We start from the raw sequence: 26,228 nt of genomic DNA, 5'->3' as shown, positions 1-26,228 counted from the left end.
ATTACAATCTAGTTTTCAGACTCTTTGGTTCAACTACAGCAAGTAACATTCTCAACATATCTATACATACTCAACATGAGGATAGATTGATCTGGGCTCTTGAGAAGAATGGTTTCTTCTCGGTCAAGTCAGCTTATCGGAAAATGTTTGGAGAGAAGAATACTCATAACTTAGTTGGGCAGCATATGAACTCTGTATTCAAGAAGCTCTGGAGATTACCACTTCTTCCAAGAATCAATCAGTTTGCCTGGAAATGCGTGAAGAACATTCTTCCAACAAGAGAAAAGTTAACCCATTTTATATAATCTGGAGACTACAGCTGTCCATTGGGTGCTCAATGTGTTGAAACAGCATTTTTGCTTTCCATGCTCGCAGTTTTGGATTTTAAGTTTGATCACAACAATGGGAGTTCGGTCTGGGGATCCTCCACGGAGTAATTATCGTGATGCTGTTACTGGTAAGGTTATACGTAATAGAGAACCAACAACACTTAAGATTGATACTTTGCCTCAACCTGTTCTTAGGACAATTCTTATAGCAATGGCCAAATCCATTTTTTTGTTGATGGCCAAATTGGCTTTTCCACTATGGTAAAGCACTGGGCGGTTTATCATCAAGCGCCCGTTCTTGAGACACACGCTGGCATTGGTAGGAAAAGCGCAGGCGTTGAAACTAAGAACTCTGCCGTTGAAAATACAAACTCTGCCATCGGTCCTATCAACGCGGGCATGAGAAACAAAATCGCCAACGTTCATATCTCCAACGGCCATAATTCCAACGTTTATATTTGCAAAGCTATAAATTCCTTCAACTGATTTCATTTTCAGTCACACCGCTATTATTTCCTACTTCTACAACTCTTCTAAATCAAAATTTTTTGATACAATATGAGCGGCATTTTAAGAAAAGCGGTCAATACTGTAAAGAAGAGAAGAGATCGAAGAAATGAACCGGCACCGCGGCCTACCATAGGTGTAGATTTTTCTCAAAATCGGGAAGCAGAGTTTGTTGCGCCGAGTGTCGTTGTTGGTCAATCATTAGTCCAAGGTCATGTGTCGGGGCATCAAGATCGGTCTGATGATTATTTTAGAATGAGAGGTGGATTTTCATACTTAAAGGTTATTTATGAAGTTTTACCCCCTCAAGTCCGAGAAAGAGTTGACAAATATCCCTTGTGTGCGATTTATAGTGTGAAGCCTAGAAGACACAACAACAAAATTCCGACAACAGTAGTAGAAAGGTGGTGGGCGACGAAGCACACATTCCATTTCATTGATTTTGAAATTAGTAAGCTTGTTTAACTTATCTTAAATTATATTTTTTAAACAATTATTAAATAATCAAAAGAATTAATCATAGTTGATATTATACTTGTAATAGGAATTACGCCCCTTGATTTGTATTTCATTTGTGGGATCCCAAGTGGAATAGGAGAGCCGCCACCATTCAACAAAGACGAATGAATATCAAATAGTAAATGGGAGACGCCTTTTCTGTCGTTTATAGATTCAGAAATACCTGAAGATTATAAACAATTGAAAGGAGGTGGGACTAAATGTTCAGCGTTGAAGTATTTCCTTAACCAACCTAGAAACCCAGAGCATGTAGATGACTATCCTGAACTCGAAAGGATGTTTATCTTATGGGTACTGGGTCAGACATTATTTCCAAACTCAACTTTTGTTGCTCGTGTTGGTTGGCTTCAAGCATTAGAAGATCTTGACAAAGCACCAGATTATGACCGGGGATCTGCAATTTTAGCAGAACTATACTGTGGGCTGGATCATGCGTCCATGGGCGGAGATAACTTCACTGGTTTATGGGGCATCATAGAGGTAAATATCAAAATTATTATTTTAAAATTTAAATAATTTTATGAGCAAATGTAGATTAAGTCGAAATACTAAAATTATGGAGTAATTTGCAGTATTGGTGGTATACCTACTTCCGTGTTAGTAAACCACTCCTTAAAGACGATACCCAAAGATTTCCAATGTTGAATATGTACATCTCGACCAACTTAACGAAGGGCACTGTCAGCGACATCTCGAGTTCCAGTTTTGTTCAGAGGTTTCATCGGATGACTCGGAGCCACAACAACGTCTTTGTTCACCCTTACATTGATTTAACCTCGGTATGATGCTGATGTTGGACAACGTATTCTTGATTATTCTCTGCGTAGAGTTGTTTTTTACACTCCACCATTGGGTAGAGGGGTTTGGTACCTGGGAGAAAGACTGCAGTACCAAATGCAAGGTATATATGAAATTGCAATTAACCCGCCACAACAGATGCAAACCTCTGGATCAAATTTTGAACGGCTGAGAAGAACCAATTGGGCGAGGTATGAAGTAAATACACAGAGGGATATTAGTGAAACGGAGTATGTCAAATGGTATGAGTCGATTGCAAATCCTGTAATTTGGACACACAACACCCACATCTATGGGTTTGATCTCCCAGCGTAATCACGCCTGTCCCATGATGCAAATAGCGTTCCTAGCCAGCCACCTCCAAAAGAGCCATGCTTCATGACTTACCCCACCACGGGTGCAAGTTCTTCATCATCTTCGTCAAATATGCCCGAAAGTCGTTGGGAGATGGCAAGTATTACTTCACAAGGTGATCCAACCACGATCTCCATTGTTTCCCAAGGTGTGGAACGTGAATATCCTTACTACAATGTCACTGCCAGTGAGGAAGAGTTGCGGAACCAACTGAACGATTTGCATTGGAAGAATCGGAAAATTGAGGCTATACACTTGAATGTGTGTCGAAAATGGAACGAGAACACAATGTTTGGATTGATTCCAACTGTAAATAATGATGGGCGGCGGTCACAATTTTCCGATTCCATCAGGAGCAACAGATCATGGCACGATAGTGAAGAAACAGTGGTGGGAGAAACACAAGTACGACAGAGTTCTTCTTCACCACACATACAACAGAATACTTCACCATAAACTGTGCCTGTATCTCAACCTCAAGTATGTCGGATAGATCCTAGGCGCATTTCATCATCATTCTTTCCCTATGACCCAAATGATTGATATACACCACCACAACCACAAACATCTTATATGCTTGGAGGACCGAGTGCACCGACTGCTTTCCAACAATTGCCAAGTGCTTTCCAATCGCCTAATCCTTATGGAAATTTACTTAATATGTTGGCAATTGGGGATGTCCCAGGTCTATCCCCATGTCTTGGAGAATTCTTTACTCCAGAAGATAACAATGGGAGAGCTAGCGATGAGCGACGTTAGAGAGATTGTTTGTAATTTTTAATTCTGCTACATTTGTAATTTTAGTTTTAAAATTAAGACGGCATGAATTAAATGAATTACATATGTTTAAAATTAAGCGTTTTACATTAGCTTCAAAGAAGGGGTTGAAACTTTTCAACACCTTAAGGATTTCGAAACATTTTCCGAAAGGAAAAGCCACATTTTTCCATCTTCGCCATTCAGCCAAAGATCTTGTTACCATTTCAGTCAGTTTCACCTATTATTCTATATCGATTGGCTTGTATGGTTAAAGCTACAAACTCACTTACTTCTATCTTAATTGTACGATAACGATTTTTTATGTCGCATATAGCACGACGACTCGGATTACGGGTGTCACTGCAGAACCCATCGTAAATAACCGCCAAGAAATTCACCCGTGGATAGTTTGCTGAAGCAAGATGAGTAAACAAAAAAAACATAGTTTCTGCAAATAGATTCATCTTCTTCTTTAGTATACGGAGCACGCCGAACTAACAAAGGCCGAGACATGTTCAAGAATTGAAAATTTTGTTAAAGTTGAAGAATTTTTTTAAGCTTAGAGAAGAGTAAAGAAGACTATATGTGTGAATGTGAATTTGGAGTTGAAATGAGGAGTATTTATGGAACTCAAAAATTATAGCCGTTAGATCACAAGAGTTTTCAGCCGTCCAGATTTAGCCGTTGGCGCTTCTATGAAAAACGCAGCGCTTTCAAGAAAGACGATGGCGCTTTAATCAAGAGAGAGCGCTGGAAAGACAAGTGCCATCATTTTTGGTTCAAACGCCAGCGTTGGTGCCAAGCTCGCCCGACCTTTCATCAAACGCACGCTACGTCTTTTAACTTAATGAACAAGCCAACAAATTTTTGGTTTGAACATCAATTTTTCATGTTTGTTGAGTCCATAGTGGGAGCAAAATGAACAAACTTGAAGTTTGTTCATTCCATAGGAACTGCTCTTATTACCAGAAAAGGGAAAGGAATTATTCTAATGACTGCTTTAGAAGATAAAGCCATTGAGGATATGAATTTTAGCTTGGTAGGCCGTATGGATACCAAGAAAATTAATATGAAGTTTGAGATAGCTACTCAAAAGCTTTTAACACAATGGAAAATCAAACATAGTTGTAGATTTATTTTGTTACCTAAAGGTTTCTTTACAATGACTTTTCATAATGCTGAAGACACAAAAAAGGTTTTAGAAGAAGGTCCACGGATCATTGAAACTATTGTTGAAGGTATCAAAAATATTCATGCAGTTAGAGTTCAATAATGGTTGCCTGGTTTTGACCCTGAAATCCAAAAGGTAACGTCTTCATTGGTATGGGTTCAATTTCCGGGTTTAAGACAAGAATATTGGACTGAGAAGATCGTGTTAGCCATGGCGCAAACCCTAGGTAAACTAATAAAAGTCGATGAAGTTACGTTGCAGAAAGAATTTGGGTACTACGCATCAGTGCTTGTTGAGATTGATTTCTCAAAACCGGTTGACAAAACAATGTATGTCAAATCAAGATGGGATCCTGAGGGTTATGAACAGGTGGTCTTAATTCCTAAAAAACCTGAATACTGCGACCATTGCAAGGATCTAGGTCATCATCTCAATCAATGTAGGGAATCTTTAAAAACACGTATAGACCGGGTGCAATCCAGGAAAAGAGCTACTGGATCGAACAATGCTAGCGGTGGAAGAAGAGGGAATACGACCAGAGAATATGAGGCTCTAACTGAAGGTGAAATTAATAATAATAGTGAGAAGTTTGGAAAAAACCTACAGATTGTGCAACATAAACAATTTAATACTCATCGCAGATGGGCAGATGATGATGATGAAGTTGATAATGTTGATCAATCGTTATATACCAGTAGGTTTGATGACCTAAAAAATAATGAAGAGATGGAAACTGATCAATAAAAGGAAAAAGATTGTGAGGATGTTTATGGTGACACAACAAATGTAAGTATGAATATAACTTCAGTAGTTGATAATCCCACTATTACTGAAATTATACAGGGTGTTGCAGCTGGGAACAAAAGACTCAAAAGACGTGAACTTGGGAATAAATCCAAGGAGAATCTAACTGAAGAGGAGATACGCATGTGTAATGAGATATTGGAGGAAGACGGGCTAAAAATGTCGAAGCTCGCTCAAGAAATTATAGATACTGCAGCAAATAATCTCATTGATGAATTGGCGGAGAAGGTGGCTAATGAATCTCCACTGGTTGATGAGAATGACGAGCAAGTTGGAAAATATTATAATGAGGGGATGGAGGATAATACTAACCAATCAGAGATTGTAAGTTATATTCTAGTGGTGTCTACATTAAACTCTTCCAGCATAGATTGTGCGTTTGACCCTGTTGCGAAGAAAGAAGCTCAGAGAGTCTTGAACTGGGAAAATATGAGGAAGGATACAACAACAATTGATGGTAATATATCGAAGAGTAGTAAATTTCGTGGTCCTTTACATCCACATAAACCCAGTTTTAAATGAAGTTTTAATTACTGTTTATGGGAGCTAGTAATCTATATGATGCTTGCAGTTCATATGAAGATAATGCTTGAAGTTTATGAGAGTTATAGGTTTTTACGGTTTTCTGTAAGGGTCTGTTTTTCCGATTTCTTTTAATTTTTAGATATTTAGAGGTTTTGTCTGCCCTCTATTTCTCCAAAGAGTACGGTACCTTCGGGCTCATTGGGTAATTACTTGTAATTACTGTTTTTGGATTTAATATTATGACTTAGCTAAAAAAGTGTTGAAACAGCAACACACTGTATCCTTGAGTGTGATACTGATAAAAGAGTATGGTTTGTAACCCTGGGATTACAGGTGCAGAATGGCATTTCCTTGGAAACATGGTTTTGTAGCTTGTTGGAGAACCTTCTCAATAACCAGATGCAAGAAAATGAAGTCTGTAAACAGATTATTGTAGCATGGTGCATTTGGAACGAGAGATGTGACAAGGTTTTCAGGGGCAGTAACACATCTCCAGATAAAATTATTCACCGTGCCAGGAAAAAGCTAGCTGAATTTGAAAGGAACTACAACTAGTGTGCACACTCGCATAGATATGCATTGGTCTCCCCCTCCAAGGGGGGTTTACAAATTTAACTTCTGATTGTTCTCATTTGTATGCTAATAATTCTGGAGGCATTGGTTTAACAATTCTTAATTTTGCAGGTGAAGACAAGGGGTCAAAATGCATCTACTTAGCAGAATCTTTTGGTCCAGATCAAGCTGATTGTGGGAGGCATGTGAATGGGCCAAGGAGCTGAACATGGAAAGGGTGGAGTTGGAGCTGGATTCAAGAATTTTGGTTGATGCTGTGAACAAAGAGGATTTCAGTATAGACTGGAGATTAAGAAACTCAATCTTAGACATCAAATCTTTATTTAGTTTGTTCAAATTTTGGAAATGTAGCTATGTTCCAAAAGAGAAAAATAAGGTTGCAGATATACTATCTAAATCCGCAAGAGTTGAGAGATTGTGTGGAGTCTGGTTATTAATTCCTTCTAGCAACATTGTCGAACAGTTGCAAGAAGATAAAAACTATGTAAACAATTCTCTATAAGCAATTAATCTTTAAGTTTCCAAAAAAAAATATAAAAAAAAATCCATTTTTCACTATGAATGCTTGAATTATCTCCCTTGACCCTAGACATGAGCATGCTATTTAAGTTAAACCACCAATTGTCTAATCTGGTTTATTCCCTTGCATATGCATTTAACACCAACCTATACTTGAACATAAACCATGAACATGGAGTTCCAAGTGACAATATCTTTATCTTCAACCTATCAAAACAAGACAAGCAACAGAAAAATTCACATAGTTATGCACGGTGGTAAAAATCTTCGAAATCAGTCTTTACAGCTTCATCATAAACAGGGCACCTCTATTGACCAGGATGCATTAAGAAAATTGTGCTACATGTTCTTGATGGGGATGTCAAGTATGCAAGTGTGAAAAATCTAAATGCTCATACCAGATCTCTACAATTTTGATGGCTTTACATTTAACATTAACAAGTACAAAAATGCATTCCTTGATTATACTACTTGTACGTTTTGCTTGTTTATTTACGCTAACTAAAGAGAGATCAACAACGTAAGTATATTGACCCTCCTAATTGAAGTAGGAAAAAAAGTCTCTGCAGGACCAGAAACAATATATACAAACAAATCTTCATTACAACAACTTGTGAAGGTTTGAAAACTCTTTGTTTCACCAAGACACCTTCATTACATCTATTGGTAGAAGCTCAACAAGAAAGCTAATTCTTGGAGATGGGAAAGTCTTCTTCAAAGAAGCTCTTTGGCTTACAAAAATAAATAAATAAAGGCCTTTCCCAACATTTAAGAACTTGACTACTAAAATATTTTCTCCCATAAACAGACAAAGTATTCTAAAGCTTTACATCTTGGCCCTCTCAATAAATACACTATATACCATCAATAACTACTAAATAGAATCACATCATCTTTCTTGCTTTTGTACTAAAATGGAAAAGCAAAAAATTGCATCACTTCATCTTTACTAAAAGAACTCCTGCTCATGTAATTGAGATGCTATGACTTTGCAGGAACATTGGCCATCCCATTTGTTCATGTAGCTCAGTGGAACATATCAGCCTCTGGTAGTCCCTCATGATGTCCATCCCATTTGTTCATGTAGCTCAGTGGACCATATCAGCCTCTGGTAGTCCCTCATGATGTCGTAAGAATTATAGATTACAGCAGTAGTCCACGAGTTACAACACCGAAGGTGTCATTATCCATGCACAAAAACTCCAACAAAACAAATTGTTCACAAAAACCCCATTTAACATAAACTGTCTATATTACCCTTCTAATTTAAATCACCCCAACAAAAACAAAAATCAACCCCACCTTTAATTTTTATTATGTTATTACCACCACCAACAACACACCACGAGAAACACCGCCATCGTGCCACCACCACTGACCACCACCGCCTCCACCACCTACAACTACCGTCGTCGACCACCACCACCACACCACGACCATCGCCCCACCACCACTGCCACTGCACCACCACCTCCGACCACCACCGACACCGCGCCACCACCGTCGACCGCCACCACCACCGCCGCTACCACCACCAACCGCCTCCGACCGCCACCACCACTGTCCACCACCTCCACCGCGTCACCACCGCCACCACTGTCCGCCACCGCGCCGCCACCGACATCCACCACCACCGCCACCACGTCGCCGCCACCACCACCACCGTCCACCACCATCGCGCCACCACCGTCATTGCACCATCCCCACCAGTCAGCACCATCGCTGCCGACCACCGCCAACCACCACTGACCAAAACCAGCACCACCGCCGACCGCCCACCACCACCACCAGCATCGCTGCCGCCTACCATCTCCAACCACCAGCATCGCTGCCGCCTACCATCGCCAACCACCAGCACCACCGTCGCCGCCAAGAATATGATGAATTTTTTTTTGATGAAACCAAAACTGGTTTCATCAACAAAATGAAAAACCAAAATTGGTTCCAACAATAAACTACAATTTGGTTTCGTCTTCGACAAATATAAAACATGAAACCAAAATTTGTTTCAACATAAAATTCTCGTATCACCAACAAGATTGGTTTTTTCCACAAAAACTATAAAAAAAAAGTGCGACAAAATTAGATGAAACCAAAACTCGTTTCAACATAAACTATTGTATCACCAACAATATTTTTTTCATCGGGAAAATTTAAAAAAAAAAAAAGTGAAATCAAAGCTCGTCTCAACATAAAGTTATTATATCACCAACAAATTGGTTTCGTCGATAAAAATTAGCAAAAATACGATGAAACCAATTTTGGTTTCATCGTATTTATGATGAAACCAGACGAATTTTCAAGAGAGCTTTACCTTGCATGAACAAGAAGTGGTCCAAGCAGAAAAAAATTCTCAATGCTCTTTAATCTGGGTTCTTTAGGATCTGCGCGAGCCAGTAAGGAAATAACATGACCCCATTTCAATAAAAATTTAGAAGTAAGATGTCAACGAACACTATTAAGAAAGAAAGATACCAGCAAAAAAAGTTGGAGCGGCAACAGGTGTACCCTTTGTATGGGACAAATAGAAAAGTGTATAAAGGTTGGAGCGGCAACGGTAGCGCCTCAACAGAGCCAGGCGACATACTTCTTCACACTAATGGGAGAAACATAAGTTAGTCGCAATTTTCCGATAAAACATGCACACTGTACCTATATCCTATCAGTGATCACAAAGATTATGTTGTTTTTTTCCATTACTAAAAATAAACACAAACCTCCTTCCCAAAAGACCATGGCTCATGATCAACAGTGCCCTTTTCAGAATGTCCTCGGCAAAAACGATGTTGACAGCAAAAATTTATTAATTAGCAAAAATTAGATAGAAACCTATTTTGGTTTCATCATAAATAGATGAAACCATTTTTGGTTCCATCATAAATAAGATGAAATCATAATTGGTTTCGTGAAAATGTCTATTCAACTATAAGAAAAATTACAAGAGGTATCATACACGTCCATTGATAGAAAGACGTCATTGAAACGTCATGATTGACATGGTATGCCTAAATGTTATTTCGCAAAGCTTTGAAAACACTAACGGATGTAACGTAGCTAAAAAAAATGCTCACCACCACAAAGTTACTAAGATGAACTTATTTTCTCCCCCGTTGTTTAAGTTGCAGGTAAGATTATACGAGCTGCTAATACTCTGCAAAATCTTTGCAAAATATATACTACATTACCTATCTCTACATTTTCATCACAAATAATAATATAGAGAAAATATGGAGCTACATTAACTTCACCACAAAGAAAAATGAGAGAACTAATTTTGTTATGCCCAAAGTTAATCGCATAACACATGCTTACCCATTATGTATCCAAGAATCCCTTCAAATTTTCACGTCTATACTGGATGTCGAATGTGAACTCGCAGATATTCACCTTCTTCTCTGCCAAGTAGTTACCCACTTTGTAGACTGACCAGAACCTGCAAACACATAAAAGTACGCATCAAATAACCAAATAATAACAGTATTCAGGTTACTAGCAAGGATACCAGCTAACAACGACCATCTAAGTAAAAAACAAAAGACCGAAAATGCCAAGAAACTACCAAAACGAGCCAAAGAGAAGTCCTCTCGACCAGTAAACCTGTCACAAAATGATTCAAGACAAAATCTTGTAAGTTATACTATCATTGTTTATTGGTTGTTTGATGTAATATACTACCATTATATGCTGATAGAAATAGAGTAACAAGACTCCAGGTAGATAAACCTTCCTAAGAAAAAAATACTAGTAACTACTTCACCAACAAATTGGTTTCATCGACAAAAATAGCTAAATTATGATTTTGGTTTCATGAACTGTCTATTCAAATGCAGGAGAAATTAGAAGAGTATATTATACAAGTCCATTGAACATATGCGGACTTGTTGTGTACCTGCAAGAGAAATTATAAGAGGTGTTATACAAGTCCATTGAACAAATGAAAACAGACAAAAGGGGTATGTATATCTAGTAATTTAGTTTACCGGATTTTTGCAAGATGAACATGCTTAATCTGACCGGTGAGGAACTTGCTACACGAATATGGGGGTGATGATTTTGAGAAGCCATCAGCACCTCGCAAGTAAATAATCAGTCTGCAAGTTAGTTACACATTAATAGTTTAATACTAATCACGCAAATTAAATTCTTCCAAAATGAAAATACCACTTCATACTACGTAGAGAGAAATAACAAATACACTGACCAGTTCATGTATAGAGCTTTGCCAAATTGTTTGCATATACAATTGCAGTCATTATGAGAGCAAAGAAAACCTATGAAATAACAACAACTAATAATGAGAACACAATTATCAACAACTGTTATTGTCTAAGATCTCAGTGAACGGTTTTGAGAGTTATCACGGGAAGCCTTACTAATAATTCTACCAAAAACTTAATCAACTATTTTATGGTTAATGGAAGTATTAATTTCTTTCTCTAATCATGTTAAAACTTCTCAAAGCATTAATATAACAATAAAAAATGTTAGAAATCCTAATCAACATAGGTAATTAAATGAAAACATGTGACACGTCTTCAAAACCCAATCAATTCCCACACATGGATCAAATAGCTGGAACGAAATCATACTTTGAATCAAAAGCAACAAACCTGTGTTTAATTAACATCCCAGACCAATAACATTCTCACTCAACAGTAAATTCAGAGTAATCTTAAAATTGTTTCAATAGAAAATTATTTATCACCAACAATGTTGGTTTCACCGATAAAAGTTCAAAAAGTATCAAACAAAATTGGAGGAAACCAAAATCGGTTTCACCAAAATTAGATGATTATCAAATTGGTTTGTTTGATTTTAGATTATTTTTTACTCACTGAAAATGTAATTGCTCCATCAAAATTAGATGAAATTAGATCCTCCACCTAAATTAGATGAAACCGAAAATGTAATTACTCTGTTTGAATCATTGTACTAATCAATTAGAATACTCATCGAACTTAACATATAAGTGAAAACAAATCTCGGTACTAAACAAATGCAAGATCCACACTTTATTAGAATATCAAAAGACGGTTTGATTTATTCATCATTTCAGACCAATTCTTCAATACCCTAGACATAGTTCATCAAAATGACAAACCAATCAGCATTTGGGACCGATTTTTTTGACATCCAACTTCTGAATAGATAGATTGAGAAGAAAAACCACATTAATGTTACACAAAAAATCAGATCTCTAGATTTAACTAGATTTTTACCTTTTTATTTTCCTCAATTTGTATTGTCAATCTGTATATATTTATGTTGGTAACGGAGTAGTAGGTGTTGTTGTTGGTGATAGGAGAAGAAGAAGAGAAGGATGCGACGTTGGTGGAGGATCAAGAGATGATCGCGAGTCTGTTGGTGGTGCGGGAGGATAAAGATGAGGTTGGGTATAGAGAAGAAGACGATGAGGTTGGTGGTGCGGGTGGTGTTGGTGTGAGTGATAGAGAGAGAAAATAGATCTCGTATGGAGAAGAAGGCGATGAATAGTAGGGTAGGTTGGGTATTTCTTGAAAATAAAATGGATGTAATTTTCCCATATTAAAAGATTTGGAGTTTTTGTATCACTTTTGGGGGAACTGGAGTTCTTGTAGCTCTCAACATATGGGTGGAGTATTTGTACCACAAGTTTGTTCACCTTGGTGTTATTTGACTAGTGTCCTTTCCATCTCTTTTAATGCTATTTGAGATGCTGCCCTATCTCTCTCTCTTTGTAATTTAACATCTTGATTCTTCCTTGAGGCGATTTCAGCAGCAACTTTACTTTTAGTTGTTCATAGATTAGTCACAAGACATAATCCTTAGCAATAATTAAAGTCTTTAGACAAAAGATGCCCAAGTTAACAAGAACAACAAAGAGAATAACTTATTTGCAGATTCATTACCTAATAAATCTTCTTCTTTATCAAAAAAAATAAATAATGATAATCTTTCCTCTTCTTTTCTAATAAATCTTCTTCTTTATCAAAAATAAAAAAAAAAAATCTTTTCTCTTCTTTTCTAATAAATCTTCTTCTTTACCAAAAAAAATAAAAATATTTCCTCTTCTTTTCTAATAAATCTTCTTCTTTTATCAAAAAAATAAATAAATCTTTCCTCTTCTTTTCTAATAAATCTTCTTCTTTATCAAAAAATAAATAAATAATAATCTTTCCTCTTTTTTTCTAATAAATCTTCTTCTTTATCAAAAAAAAAAAACTTTCCTCTTCTTTTCTGAAAATATTCTTCTTTATCAAAAAATAAATAATAATTTTTCCTCTTCTTTTCTAATAAATCTTCTTCTTTATCAAAAAAAAAAATCTTTCCTCTTCTTTTCTAATAAATCTTCTTCCTTATAAAAAAAAAAAATCTTTCCTCTTCTTTTCTAATAAATCTTCTTCTTTATCAAAAAAAAAACAAAAAAAAGCATCCCTCTTCTTTCCTAATAAACCTTCTTCTTTATCAAAAAAAAATCTTACCTCTTCTTTTCTAATAAATCTTCTTCTTTATCAAAAATATTTTTACATATTTGTTGCTCTCTTCGCGTCTTTTCTTGGGCAATCCGAGCAGCTGCTCGCTCTCTTTTAATTTTCAATTTATCTTCTTGGGCTTTCCTTGATACTGCTCTTTCCCTTTCAATTTTCAGTTTATCTTCTTGAATCTTCCTTGCCACCTTTTCTCTTTCTACTTTCAGTTTATCTTGTTGAATCTTGTTTGATGTTTTTTCTTCAGTAATTATCAGATAAGATTTTGAGTCGGAGATGATACCGGCACAACGATCTCTCCAGTATGCAACATGCTTAGCATCCTCGATTGGATCGAATTTAATCTTATGCTCACCACAGTAATCAGCATCCTAGAATTTGAAGAGATTCATAAGTTTAGATTACAACTCTGAACAACTTTGTTGATATCAAAACCCTAAAATCAAATCAGTAAAAAAATTTAAAATCAAACACACAAATATAAAGATGGATTTGATTTCACATAACACTCTAGAATAAGCACGGAGATCAGCACAGTCTCCTTCCTCCATCGTTGGTTGATTTAGCACAATCTCGGTAAGAAATTAAGAAGATGATCAGAAAGAAACAGAGAACTACTCTTGTTAATAGAAAGAAGATGATGAGAAAGAAAGAGTTAGGGTTGTGGGTGCGGTTATATCAGAAACTACATAAGTATTATATTTATAATATAAACCACTACCGATTGTTTTTCAAGTCGGATTACAAAGACTATTGCTTCACGGAAAAAGCTTATAGCTTTATTTCAGATTATAATCACGGAAAAAGCTAATTTGTATGAGCTGTTAAGTTACAGTTATATCTTCGGAGGGAAAATAACTAGTCGTTGAGAACCGGAACTCCCCCCAAGTTAACACTTACCAGAGCTAGTGAAAAGGTTCCCATCTTGTAAGTTTCGTTGGCCTCAGATGTTATTAACCAGCACAAAGGTCAGCACAATCTCCCTCCTCCGTCGAATTTAGCAAGTAGGTTGATTTTGGGGTTTTAGCAAAAAAGAAACAAAGAACTACTCTCTGTAAGAAAACAGATGATCAAAAAGAAAGCGTTGGGGGTTGTGGGTGAGAGAGACTTGGGAATCAAGTTGGGCTTGTTGGGAAAACAAAACAGAGATTGATTTCATTTATAGAACAATTTGCTCTTGAGTATGGAAAGAGCGGGTGTTTAACGTTTTTGAATCTTGAAAATCGAAGGCTGGGCTCTTCCTCCATGTACCCCTAAAAACACTAATAATACCCCTTTTATCCATATACCTCTAATATAGTATCCGCATAAGTATAAGTTATTAGTTATCCCCATAAGTATGCAAGTTATTGAAATAAGTGCAAGTTACCCCCATAAGCGTGCAACACTGCAAGTTATTTATTTATTTATTATTATTATTTTATTTTATTTTGATAAACAAAGAACCTTTTTATTAATGAAAATTCGAGGTTACAATGAGTTTAATATCGAAAATAAGAGAATACAAAGTAACAAGAACATACCGTAAAGGTACAATACAGAGAAATCCGACAAGAGAAAGAGAAGGATTACCGGAGTAAGACAAATACAAGTATGAATAAGATCCGATTAAATCGGAAGAATGATGGTTTTTCTCGGAATTAACTTCCAACCATTTAGTGTGTTTTTCTTCTATAGAAAAATGTGCTCCCAAAGTAGGAGTGATTTGCTCAAATCTCTTGTAATTAGTGATGAAGCTTCCGTCATGAAAAAGACCACCTATGGAGATTCCTTCGCCGGATAAGTTGATGATGAAGATTCCGTCGTCGGAGACCACCAAGATGAAGATTTCTTCGTTGGAGAGCATGGAGAGCATCACTATTGATCTTAAAACCCAACCCAATAACCAAGAATCGCCATTAAAGCGAAGATAAACCTCAAAAGAGTAGATAAAATCACCATAATGGTGTAGATAAGTAGGAAACATAATAAAAACTACACTAAACTACTAGCTAACCTAGAAAACAAAGAACAATGAAGAAATATGCTCAGACCTAGTCCAAAAATGGAATAGATCTGAGTACAGAAGGATTGTTCTTGATGCTTTTGTTGGAGAAGAAGAAGTGAGAATGAGAGGAGGAGAGAGAAAGGAGAGACTAGGACTGCAAGTTATTTATCAATAACACAAGTGTGTATAAATGTGATTTAGTGGCTCATGGGCCATGGCCGAGCATTCCACGAGTTTTAGACCAAGTAAATTTTAGCGCAAAACTCCCTAGTCCCTCCTCCAGGGTCGTCGCTGAGCATAGGCCAGCTAGGCGACGGCCTAGGACCCCCAAATCCAAGGAGCCCCAAATCCTATTGGTTATATAGTTTCCCATTAACTATTCGACTTTTCTGTTTCTATTTTTTCTTTTCCTTATCTTTTTCCTGATTTATTGTATTTGATTTCCCATTAGTTCATTTAATTTGTTGTTTTTTTTGTCCTTATTTTATTACAACTTAATAGTTCAAGGGTTTTCTCCTTTCCTAACGAAAAAACAAGAACAAGGTTTACGCCAATGACATCAAAGTAAATTTTATCATTTGACATTTAATTTTTTTAATCTAGATTCCACTTCCAAATTTTTAATTCAACAATTTAGTGCTTCAAAAAAAAAAATCAACAATTCAATTTAGTTGTTGTGTATAAATATGATGCAAATATGCTTCAAAAAAAATAATGTTAAGTTGGGCAATCGACAAACAACTCATTTTACATCTTCTTATATCAAGCTTGAAAGTTATCTAAGGCAATTGGGTCAAAAAATGCTAGTGGTCTCTAGTTTATATGGAAATACAAATGCTCAATTGTCTTCGAAGGAAAGGATCCTAAACCGACAATGTTGATAGAGATGATAAACAAATATTTATACTCAACAGCTTCAATATCAACCACGAGAAAAACCTCGACTAGAAATGGAGTAATATTGACTCCAAACTGGACTACATTAAACACGGATTGGATAATTTTTATAGATGCGACGTTCAAGAAAGAAGATCTAGCAATGGGTTTTGCCTTTATTTTATATTCAGTGGACCAAGAGGAATTCATGCATATCAAAACAGGCTTAGATAAAGCAATGACAACAGTTCATGCAGAAGCCAAAGCAATGCTTAAAGCTACATCTTGGTAAAAAAATAATATTATATCCAGCGTTTCAATTATCACGGATTGCAAAGGTATTTGTTGATTTCATTAACAAAAAGTGTAAGAAACACAATAAACGAGGTTGAAGCGAATCTGGATACTCTTCCTCAAGCAAAGCTTAGATATATTAGCAGAAAATACAACTAGGCGGCGGATACTTTAGCTAAGGAAGCAAGAATCAAGAGCCTCCAACATTTATCTTTAATCATTACAGAAAAAATTTGTAAGTCAAGTATTTTATCTAATGTTTTTGAGAAAAATGATGTTGTAAACCTTTTGTACTATATTAGTTGATTTATAAAATTTTATATGTTCATTAGAAAAACAAAAAAAAGTTATCTAAGGCATGAAATGGGTTCCGATGTATTAACGGGCATGACTTAAATGCAAAATTGAAACGTTTTGAAGTTTTTGCTGCCCAAACAGTTTATGCAAAAAGAAAAAATTGATTTTCTTAAAGATATGGAAGACTACTATGCCAATGTGTTTATACCGTACAAAACTTCATTGACAATTCTAGCAACGGTTGCCTCGTCCAAACAAAGTTTGGAAGTTGATAGTGGATAAGTTTATTTCGATAGCACAACTGGGGTTTTTGATTCGTAAAGGGCAGGAATATTGATCTTTATAAGATAAGGTGTTTCTTCGGCTTTTTCAGACAAATATTTGGGCTGATTGTCTATGGTATCAAACAAGAGAAAAAAAATTTGCTTACAGAGGGCCCCCGTTTCTCTAACTTCGCCTAGAGCCCCCAAATAGTTTGCTACGGCCCTGCCCTCCTCTCCCTTGGACAAACTCTCTTTGGCATAATTTACACCATTTTGCTGCAACAAAACTTTCATTGTTCAGTGGACTATTCCGAGCAGAGTGTAGGTGCTGAGATGTCACAAAATTGTGGTAAATGGCTTGGAGCATAATATTGCACGGTTTTACGTCTAAAAAATTTCAAGTAGGACAGCCAAAGAAAATTGCATGGAACAGCACGAATTGAAAATTTTTGGTACATTAGATGAAAGCAAGCTTGTCACAGGTCAACCCAGGGACAACATTTTGTGATTTTTCTTCCATCTTCTTGTTTGGACATGCTTTTGCTAGTAACATGCTGGCAGCTGGAGTTGGAGAAGACAACCAAAATATGGGAATAAAAAAAAAGGAGATTTGTACATAATAGTTGATCATCATAACCCACTATTTACAACAACATTTTTACTGCCTACCGGTACTACTGATAGCAGGTTTTCTACAATTTATGACTTTTCTCAAATGTGAGTTGAAACGAATCAAAAAAGATATTTATACTTTTCGCATCCTGGTGATCTAGTCGTTTAAAGGTATACTACACAGAATCTGAAACCAAGATGAAGCTGGTCCAATCGCCCAGCGTTTGGCTTGAAACAGATAAGGTACATGCTCCTGGATCAAACTGCACTAATGTTTGACTTGGCTATTCTTTGAGCTTCTTCCAAGTCCTTTAAAAACCTGCATTCCACAATTAATATAGATTTTAAACAAGTATTCACTAAGATATGCTATACGTATATGACTGAGCCATGCTTTACTTGATATTTAACTAATCTCAGCCACTAAAGATGTTAATAAACCTTCGGAGTTTTAAGGAAATGGAGTCATTGATCAGTTTATAAATATGACACATCCAATGGTCCAACATTCTGTGTCTGCTTAAATAGTTCTCTTGTATGGATATCTTGTTCTTGAATAATTATACAGAACAAGAGCTTCTTTTGGATAATATATTCTCGATTAAATATCAACTGGTTGATAAATCATTCTATAACCTAAAGATTATTTTTGGTTGGGCTGCCAAAATTTATTTGAAAATGTAAGAAACACAAAAGTGATGCTTGATATCCGATACTGCAGTATTTTGTGAACATGTGGAAAAGATAAATCACCAGAATTCAGTGAGAACTATTAAGATAGTAGGAGTAGCAACTAGCATGATAAGTAGGGGTTGTCTGGTTTCAATATTTATGCAGATTCAAAGTATCACAGATATATTAAAACAAACCAACTTTAACTTACCTCTTTGAATTGAGAACGACCGAACCACCAAGTATAAAGCGGGTTCCAGAATTAGAAGCATTCTGTAAAGCCACGGCACGTGCCTCCTCATATGTTGTGCCGCCCACAACGAAGATCACTACATCCTGAGGTCTGTTTGAATATAATGTACAAGTAAGAAATCACAAAATGGTCAAAGGAAATACAACCAATAGCTTACAGCAGCCACATATTATCCCCACAAACAACAGAAACTATCCAACTCGGTTATCACATCCAACCGATTATAAACTCGGGTGTAACTTGTGAACTGATTCAGCAATGTATGTTGGACTTCCTCATTATACTTTCTACATAATGTTCTTGTATAATTCCTCTGGAATATTCCATGCAGTACACCGCAATTTGCGTTTCAATATTATACTTCCATATGTCAAAGGTGAGTTAGCGATCATTTCATTACCAAACAATGGCTATTAAACATATCAGCAGAGTGCATAAGAAAAGAAGAAAATTTGGACGACCATGAAGTTATGAAGCAACAGAAAGCAAGTACGAAACAGTATATACAATTAACTTCAGTAACTGGGAATTTTTTGGGGAGTTAAATGGATACGCATAACAAACCTTCCTTGCTGGAAGTGATTCCCAATAAATGGGTAATCCACATCTCTAAGCCGTCCCTTTGTGATGCTTTCCATGGTTTGGAACAGAAGAGGCTGGTGCTGGGTATACACATTCTCCACCCCCTGTGCACAATATAACATGTGAGATTAATGATTTACAACAATAATATGTCTGGGTGTTGTTGGGGCAGGTTTAGGATCTTCATTGGCATGCACAGACCTTAATTCCACGTGCCATGTTGCGAGCAATATTTAGGAGATCTCGGTTTCCATAAAGATCACCAGTTCTTCTATCCACACCTGCTTGCTTTATAAGGAATTGGACCAGCTGCAGATCCATAAACAAGCAGTTAAGTTCTGCCAATAGTCTCCACTAATACATGGATGGCATGTTTCGAACTCGATTTAGAATTGAATGCAGATGAATTTTCAACAAAGTAAATATAAGCTAATACATATACGTTTTTTCGAAGAACAATGTGTCACTAAACATAGCAGAGAGAAGTTGGTTTAGCTACTTCACACCAGATTTATACTTCGCAGATCGTGACGCCAATTTGTTGCACAGCTGCATCAATTGAACTGGGCTCTCTTTCTCGTAGCGCAAAGCATACAACATTACTAAACGCAAGCGGTCAACGTCAGAGACGCTATCATTGCTTAAAAGATTCATGACAGCCTACAAGAGTATTTGTAGAAAATAGTTATATTCAGATTAACCCAGAAAGCAATATCAAACACCATTTTCCTCTTAAGGTACAACGATGGAGGTTTAAATTTTGGAACTCTGAAACTTTAGGTACGGATAACACCTCCTTTCATCTACAAGTTGGATTGAAGATGCATGTATAATTTTTTTTTCATATTATTTTATTCCACATAACTTTGGAATTGTGCAACTTGTAAATGTGAAACATCAATTGAAGTTATATTGCATGTAGGTTTAAACCAAGATGTAACCAACTGTCCATATGCATTAAATTTACCTATAGTCGATACATTATAAGTTATAACAAGAGAAACCTATCCTTTACCTCAAAGGCTGCCACCTGGCCCCCAGTGCAAGCTAAATCTTGCTCTGTTTGTGACACTAGCATGAGCTTCCGCTCCTCAGCAATTTTGCTCAATTCAGTTACCATTGTTACATGCTTCGAGACATTTCCATGCTTCTTTCTATACTCGGGATAGTTGTCAACAAATTTGGCCATGTCTTCTGAAAAATATAAAAAAGCATTTCTAAGGTACTCATCAACTCTCCTGATTATGAGGGCAAAATTTCCTGCAGCTTTTCGCATTATATTTACCTATTGTTTGAATGTTCTGGTTACTCTTCGCTATCTGCTGAAAGTCATCCACCATTCGCTTGATATTCATCCCAAGATCTCCAAAATTCTCATACATATTTGATTTAAAAAAGGCATCTTGCTCTGATGATAGTACAACCTCCTACAAGAAGGAACAAAAATTGATAGCTTGTCAAAAATATAAGAACCACAAGTAAGAGGAAAACGCTGCAAGTAATTGCAACTCAACCTGCTGATCTTTCGGAGCTTTGCCGATATTTCTCAAGTCCACTTTATTATCTTGAATTCCAATTAATTCATGGACCATTGCCTACAAATAAAAATGAAAAGGATTACTTTAATATGAGTAGAATAAAAAAAGGACTACTGAAAAACTAAAGTTGCCAGGCTAACCTGATACGTCCATTGATTCAACAATGGTGTAACAGGGTCATCCCTCCTATCAACTATCAGTAACAAAGGAGAGATTTCTGTCCGTCTAAAATCAAAGAGACCAGTTTCTCGTTCATACATGACTTTCTGCATCAAAAACAGAGCAATAAACAAGTGAATTTCCAACCTATCAGAAAATTTGCATACCACACAATAGCTAAATAAAGGAATAAAAGCTTACCGAAGCTTCCTGGGCAATCCTTTTAGAAATATCAGAGGTTCGTTGATACCGTATAACAGGTCGGCGTTTTAATGCTAAAAAGACAGCAGTAATACCATCAACGACTCGATCACAAAAGTTTTGCAAACTTGAGGGGTCCACAACTGCTGGGAGCATATAAATGTGATTCAGAGGAAAATTTAAAGTGAAATGGTAAGGATCTGTGGCACAGAAATCTCCATAGAACTCCTGCAGTGACAGATGAACAATGTTATTTCCTTTATAGTTGAACATTTTGGAATCGAGCCAATATAAATCTTAGTGGAAACATACAATTATCAGTAACACTATTATTATAGCTATCTGTCTATTGACTAGCCGCTGCAGCGAATTGAAAACAGTGCTATTCATGACAGTTAATTTCGGGTTTCCTAAGGGTAAATGATTACAATTCCAAGATGTATACACAGATATTTCACTTAAAAATGTGCAAAAAAGATCATAATGTCACAATGAAAAGCACTACCAGAAGGGTCCTAAAGAAAAAGGAAACTATAACTGTCAGGTGAATATGCAGTCATCCGACTGCACTACGACTATGATTCGTCAAGAAGGTATACCTAATAACTTTCACCTGGAGTGTTTTTCCTGCCTTTATATTTATGTCATCGGTGTTTGTGAATGCTGTTTTTGCCACTAGTGAAGTTCTTTGCTACTACAGACCTATTACTTGTTTCATCTTTCAGCTTATCGTGATCCTCGCTTAAATTGTAGCTAACGAACTCTAAACATCAACAATTTTCATTTACTAGTCCATTAACTGCGTTATTATCCGCCCAGCTGAATAGTAAAGCATTCAGTAATGTCCTCAATTTTGAAACATTAATGAACTTCACGAGTCCATTGCTTTCTGGTCTCCATAACAAATGAAGTAACTTAATAACTACCTGAAGGTTTCACTTTCAAGCGGTCCTTTCCTCCTGTCCTATAATACAACCGGAATAATGATCTCCCTATTCCAAACCTTGAATTTCATTTTTGCAATTAGGCTGCCAAGGGACCACTCTTCTTCATTCGAACCAAATCTTCTGAATCAGATATCAATTACTAAGCCAAGTGTTACACTCACTCAAGCTGTAAAAGTTTCTCCGGTTAAAGGCAGATAAAAGGTACTCCACTCCATGTTCACAACTCCTGATACGCAGAGTTATCAAGCAGATTGTCGCTCAAAGTATCCTGCATATGAAGTAGACTAGTTTCTAAAACTAATTGCACCTAATAAGATAAGTTACTAACATATTATTCTCCTTCACTTCACGTAGTTTCTTCTTTTGCTTCTGTTATTGGTTCTATAAGATTCTTCACCTAAAACGTTCTAAGTCTCAAGGACAATGCATATCGATACAATACACCCACTCAATCTATGAAAGTTTCTCATTACACCTCCCAACGCTCCGGTTAAAGGTAGACAAAAGGTACTGCACTCCATGTCCACAAGTCACCTGATACAGAGAGTTATCAGGCAGATTATGTCACTCAAAGTATCCTGCGTGTAAAGTAGACTAGTTTCTGAAACTAATTGCCCCTTCAACAATATAAGTTACTAACATATTATTCGCCTTCACTTCACATAGCTTCTTCTTTTGCTTCTGTTGTTGGTTCTATAAGATTCTTCACCTAAAAACATTATAAATCTCAAGGATAATGCACATTGGATTCCATAATTTGATGGCTATCAAACTTTCTTTTAGCATCTCTCCACGCAGGCATACCTATGTGATATGAGTGTATTTGTCCAATACCTAAGTCCCAATGCTCCATAGTTCTGCCCCTCCAACTTATGGTACAAATTCTCAAACAGCATAGTTTTGAAGTGGCCAAATAGTACATATTACACTCTATATAGTTTTCATGACACCTCTAGTAACCTTCTAGGAAGAGATTAAAGTTCGTGAGAAGGATGAGCACCACAGATTTGAAAGTTTAGGGAGGGCAAATGGCTAACAGAGTAAAAAGAAGAATAGCTGGGAGGACTCACCTGAACTTGCTGTACAACCTCTTGCTCATCCGAGTCAGCGAGTACATGAATCTGAGTGTCCTTCATGATATTGGAGAAAACTGTCCAAAAACATATAATTGCTTACAAATGCAAGATGATCTTTAAGGAATCATAAACGTATTATTCATATATAAAAAGTTCAATTATCTGACTTTTAAATAAAGCAACGTAAAAAACTGACAGAAAAATAATCCTTCTGTATCATAAATTAACTATTAAGAACCAAATGATGTTTGTTTGTATTGAGAAGTGTTTTTGTTTACTCTAAGACTTGGCGAAATGACAGGAGAACATATACATATCTTAGAGCAGTTTACATTCTCTAGACTCATAAACTGGAATTAATATAAATATAGGCATATACCAAATAGTTTACTATTCAAAACATTCAAAATAAACCTACATTACAATAATAAATTGAATTAACATGGAAAGGAGCTTACACAAGTGATATTCTCCAAATCTTGGATTAGCTATTTGTCGTCGCAAGTGTTGAATATTTTCTGATGTCGGTCTTAGGAAATAAACAGCTTTGAGATGTGACATAGATTCTTTGGATGTTGAATCCACCAATTCAACCAGGAAAACTTCTTTCTGAAGTAACTCTGATTGTGAAAACACAACACTTACAATACTAACCTGAATATAAACATCAAAGTCAGTTTCATCTAATTTTGCAAATGCAAAATTCTAAGAACAATAAAAATCCTTAATGACAGAAAACCATTACACATTCATCCTATACATGCTATATTAGGGTTTCTTAGTCGGTTCATAAGTGGCACAAATCACAAGATACAAAAGCCATGTACACTTGAATCACATTCAACACCACCAGCACGAACTGAAACTAAATTATACAATTCTGAATAGATTTTCACTTAAAATCAAAACTTGTGCGATCAAATTTAGATGCAATTTTATTTTCACAAATCAAGAAATAAAAATATACTGACGATTAAAGAGATAGGAATTACCGTTTGAGAATCAAGGATGAGAACTTTCATGCCAGAGATATCCTGTAACATCCTTGTTACATAATCTCTTAACGCTGAAGTAAGCACCATTTTCTTGGATCTGGTAAGACTGATCCAGAAAAGACTTACTACTGATTCAAGGGAGTAATTCTTCCTTCCTTCTCCTTCTTCTTAATGGTGTGGAGAGAAAAGGAACCAATGATGTATCGATTAAAAAAAATAAGTGGGTCGAGTTTTAGATGTTTTGATTTTGAACAAGGTTAAAAAAATATCTCGATCTGTTTCTTCTCTCAGGTATTTGTTTGCTGGTTTTTGGTAAGGACATTACAATTTACGAGGGTTCTCCCAATTTACCACCCACACTTTTTTTATTTCCCACCTTTTCACAATGTCTAAAATAAATTTACTTTTTAATTCTAATTTTTTCCATTTACCACCTTAAAATCTGAGTTTGACCGTGTTAGTATCTCTCATATTCCCATCCTTTTCATTAAAAAAAGCTAAACAGAAAGTGATAAAAAAAACACCTCTAAACCGTCTAGATACAGATCCATCACAAAATATGGGACCCCCTGCTATTTTTCTAGCGAGGTGGGGCCTACCAGACCCATTCTTGTTAAAGTCATTGAAAATTTTCCAGTCACATATTCAGATTCGAGTTTGCCATTATCAAAAATTTATTTATCGTTTAGTTTTTCTTTTTTTCTGATGAAAAGATATAATTTTATAAATCAAGTAATATAGTACAAAAGATTTACAACATCATTTTTCTCAAAAACATTAGATAAAATAATTGACTTATAAATTTTTTCTCTAATGTGTAAAGATAAATGTTGGGATTCTTACTTCCTTAGCTAAAGTATCCGCCGCAGAGTTGTATTTTCTGTTAATATATCTAACCTTGGCTTGAGGAAGAGTATCCAAATTCGCTTCAACCTCTTTTATTGTGTTTTCAGCTTCCCAAGATATTTCCTTACACTTCTTGTTAATGAAAATCAGCAATACTTTTGCAATCCGTGACAATTGAAACACTGGATAGAATATTATTCTTTAACCAAGATGTAGCTTTAAGCATGGTCTTTGCTTCTGCATAAACTGTTGTCAGTTCTTTATCTGAGCCTGCGTCGATATGCATGAATTCCTCTTCGTCCACTGAATATAAGATAAAGGCAAAAACCATTGATAGATCTTCTTTCGTGAAAGCCGCATCTATAAAAATTATCCAATCTGTGTTTAATGAAGTCCAATTTGGAGTTGATACTACTTCATTTCTAGCTGAAGTTTTTCTCGTGATTGATATTGAAGATGCTGAGTGTAAAAATTTGTTTATCAGCTCTATCAGCATTGTCGGGTTAAGACCTTTCCTTCGAAGACAGCTGAGCATCTGTGTTTCCACATAAACCATAGAACAGTAGCAATTATGTCTGAAAGTTGAGTATAGTTCGGATCTTCTATCCAGTTTTTGACACAATTGCATATTGATTCAGAGAAAGGTGGGTTCTTAATAAAGCTTAAAGAAACCCCAAACCAAATGGCTATGGAAAAAGGACAAAATCTGAATAAATGTTATTCGTTTTCTTGAACTTGAGTGTTACACATCTGGCAGTCTGCAAAAATATTGTTCATATGAGCTGCAAGTCTACTTGAAGTTGGTAGAGCCTTCTGCACTAATTTCCAAACGAATAATTGAATTCTTGGAATTGTTTTAATTTTCCATAATTTCTTCCATCGGGAAGCAACCATAGTGTCAATTTCTTAATCTTGGTTGTTAAGAAAATTACAGATATTTTTCACTGAAAATCTCTTAAAGAGTGGTGCATCCACTTCATTTTATCTTTCTCTTCGCTCTGAATTGAGATTGCAAGGATTTATTGTTTAATCGCAAGACTGAAATATTCATATAATTTTTCTATATCCCAATTGTTTTCAGGAACTTGGTCTCCTCTATCCGCCGGTTTTTCAATTATATTTTCATTGGAAATCCATATGTCTTCCCAAATTTTTGCCGACTCTCCATTTTTAACTTTCCACACGAAGTTACCATTTATAAGATTCGGACCTTTTTGGATATTAGTCCAAATCTTGGAAAGATTAGAAGATCTATAAGTTTTTAGCGGATTTGTGTTTGGAAAGTATTTTGCTTTTAGAAGTTTA

The 26,228-nt window shown here is 36.0% G+C and overlaps 1 protein-coding gene across 1 annotated transcript; it reads right to left on the bottom strand.

Moving 5' to 3' along the window:
• Positions 1–17,609: 17,609 nt before the first annotated feature.
• LOC113283434 (vacuolar protein sorting-associated protein 45 homolog) lies at positions 17,610–24,423 on the bottom strand. Its single transcript, XM_026532696.1, has 13 exons — positions 24,075–24,423; positions 23,541–23,736; positions 23,077–23,156; positions 21,060–21,287; positions 20,840–20,965; positions 20,676–20,756; positions 20,447–20,588; positions 20,177–20,355; positions 19,666–19,821; positions 19,363–19,470; positions 19,144–19,265; positions 18,538–18,669; positions 17,610–17,973 (listed from the first exon to the last, which is right to left on the bottom strand). Exons 1-13 carry the CDS (start codon positions 24,162–24,164, stop codon positions 17,913–17,915), a joined length of 1,701 nt encoding a protein of 566 aa, XP_026388481.1. The 5' UTR covers positions 24,165–24,423; the 3' UTR covers positions 17,610–17,912.
• Positions 24,424–26,228: the final 1,805 nt, after the last annotated feature.

The sequence above is a fragment of the Papaver somniferum genome, chromosome 5, assembly GCF_003573695.1.
Source record: "Papaver somniferum cultivar HN1 chromosome 5, ASM357369v1, whole genome shotgun sequence".
Taxonomy (NCBI): domain Eukaryota; kingdom Viridiplantae; phylum Streptophyta; class Magnoliopsida; order Ranunculales; family Papaveraceae; genus Papaver; species Papaver somniferum.
The sequence above is the reverse complement of the archived record's forward strand: the minus strand, read 5'-3'. Positions and strand labels throughout refer to the sequence as shown.

Coding starts and splice junctions, on each gene's coding strand:
- LOC113283434 (XM_026532696.1), bottom strand. CDS start 24,164: ATGGTGCTTACTTCAGCGTTAAGAGATTATGTAACAAGGATGTTACAG. Junction 23,157..23,540: donor ATTTGGAGAATATCACTTGT/GTAAGCTCCTTT, acceptor GTTTTTGGACAG/TTTTCTCCAATATCATGAAG. Junction 19,266..19,362: donor ACATGGCACGTGGAATTAAG/GTCTGTGCATGC, acceptor TATTGTGCACAG/GGGGTGGAGAATGTGTATAC.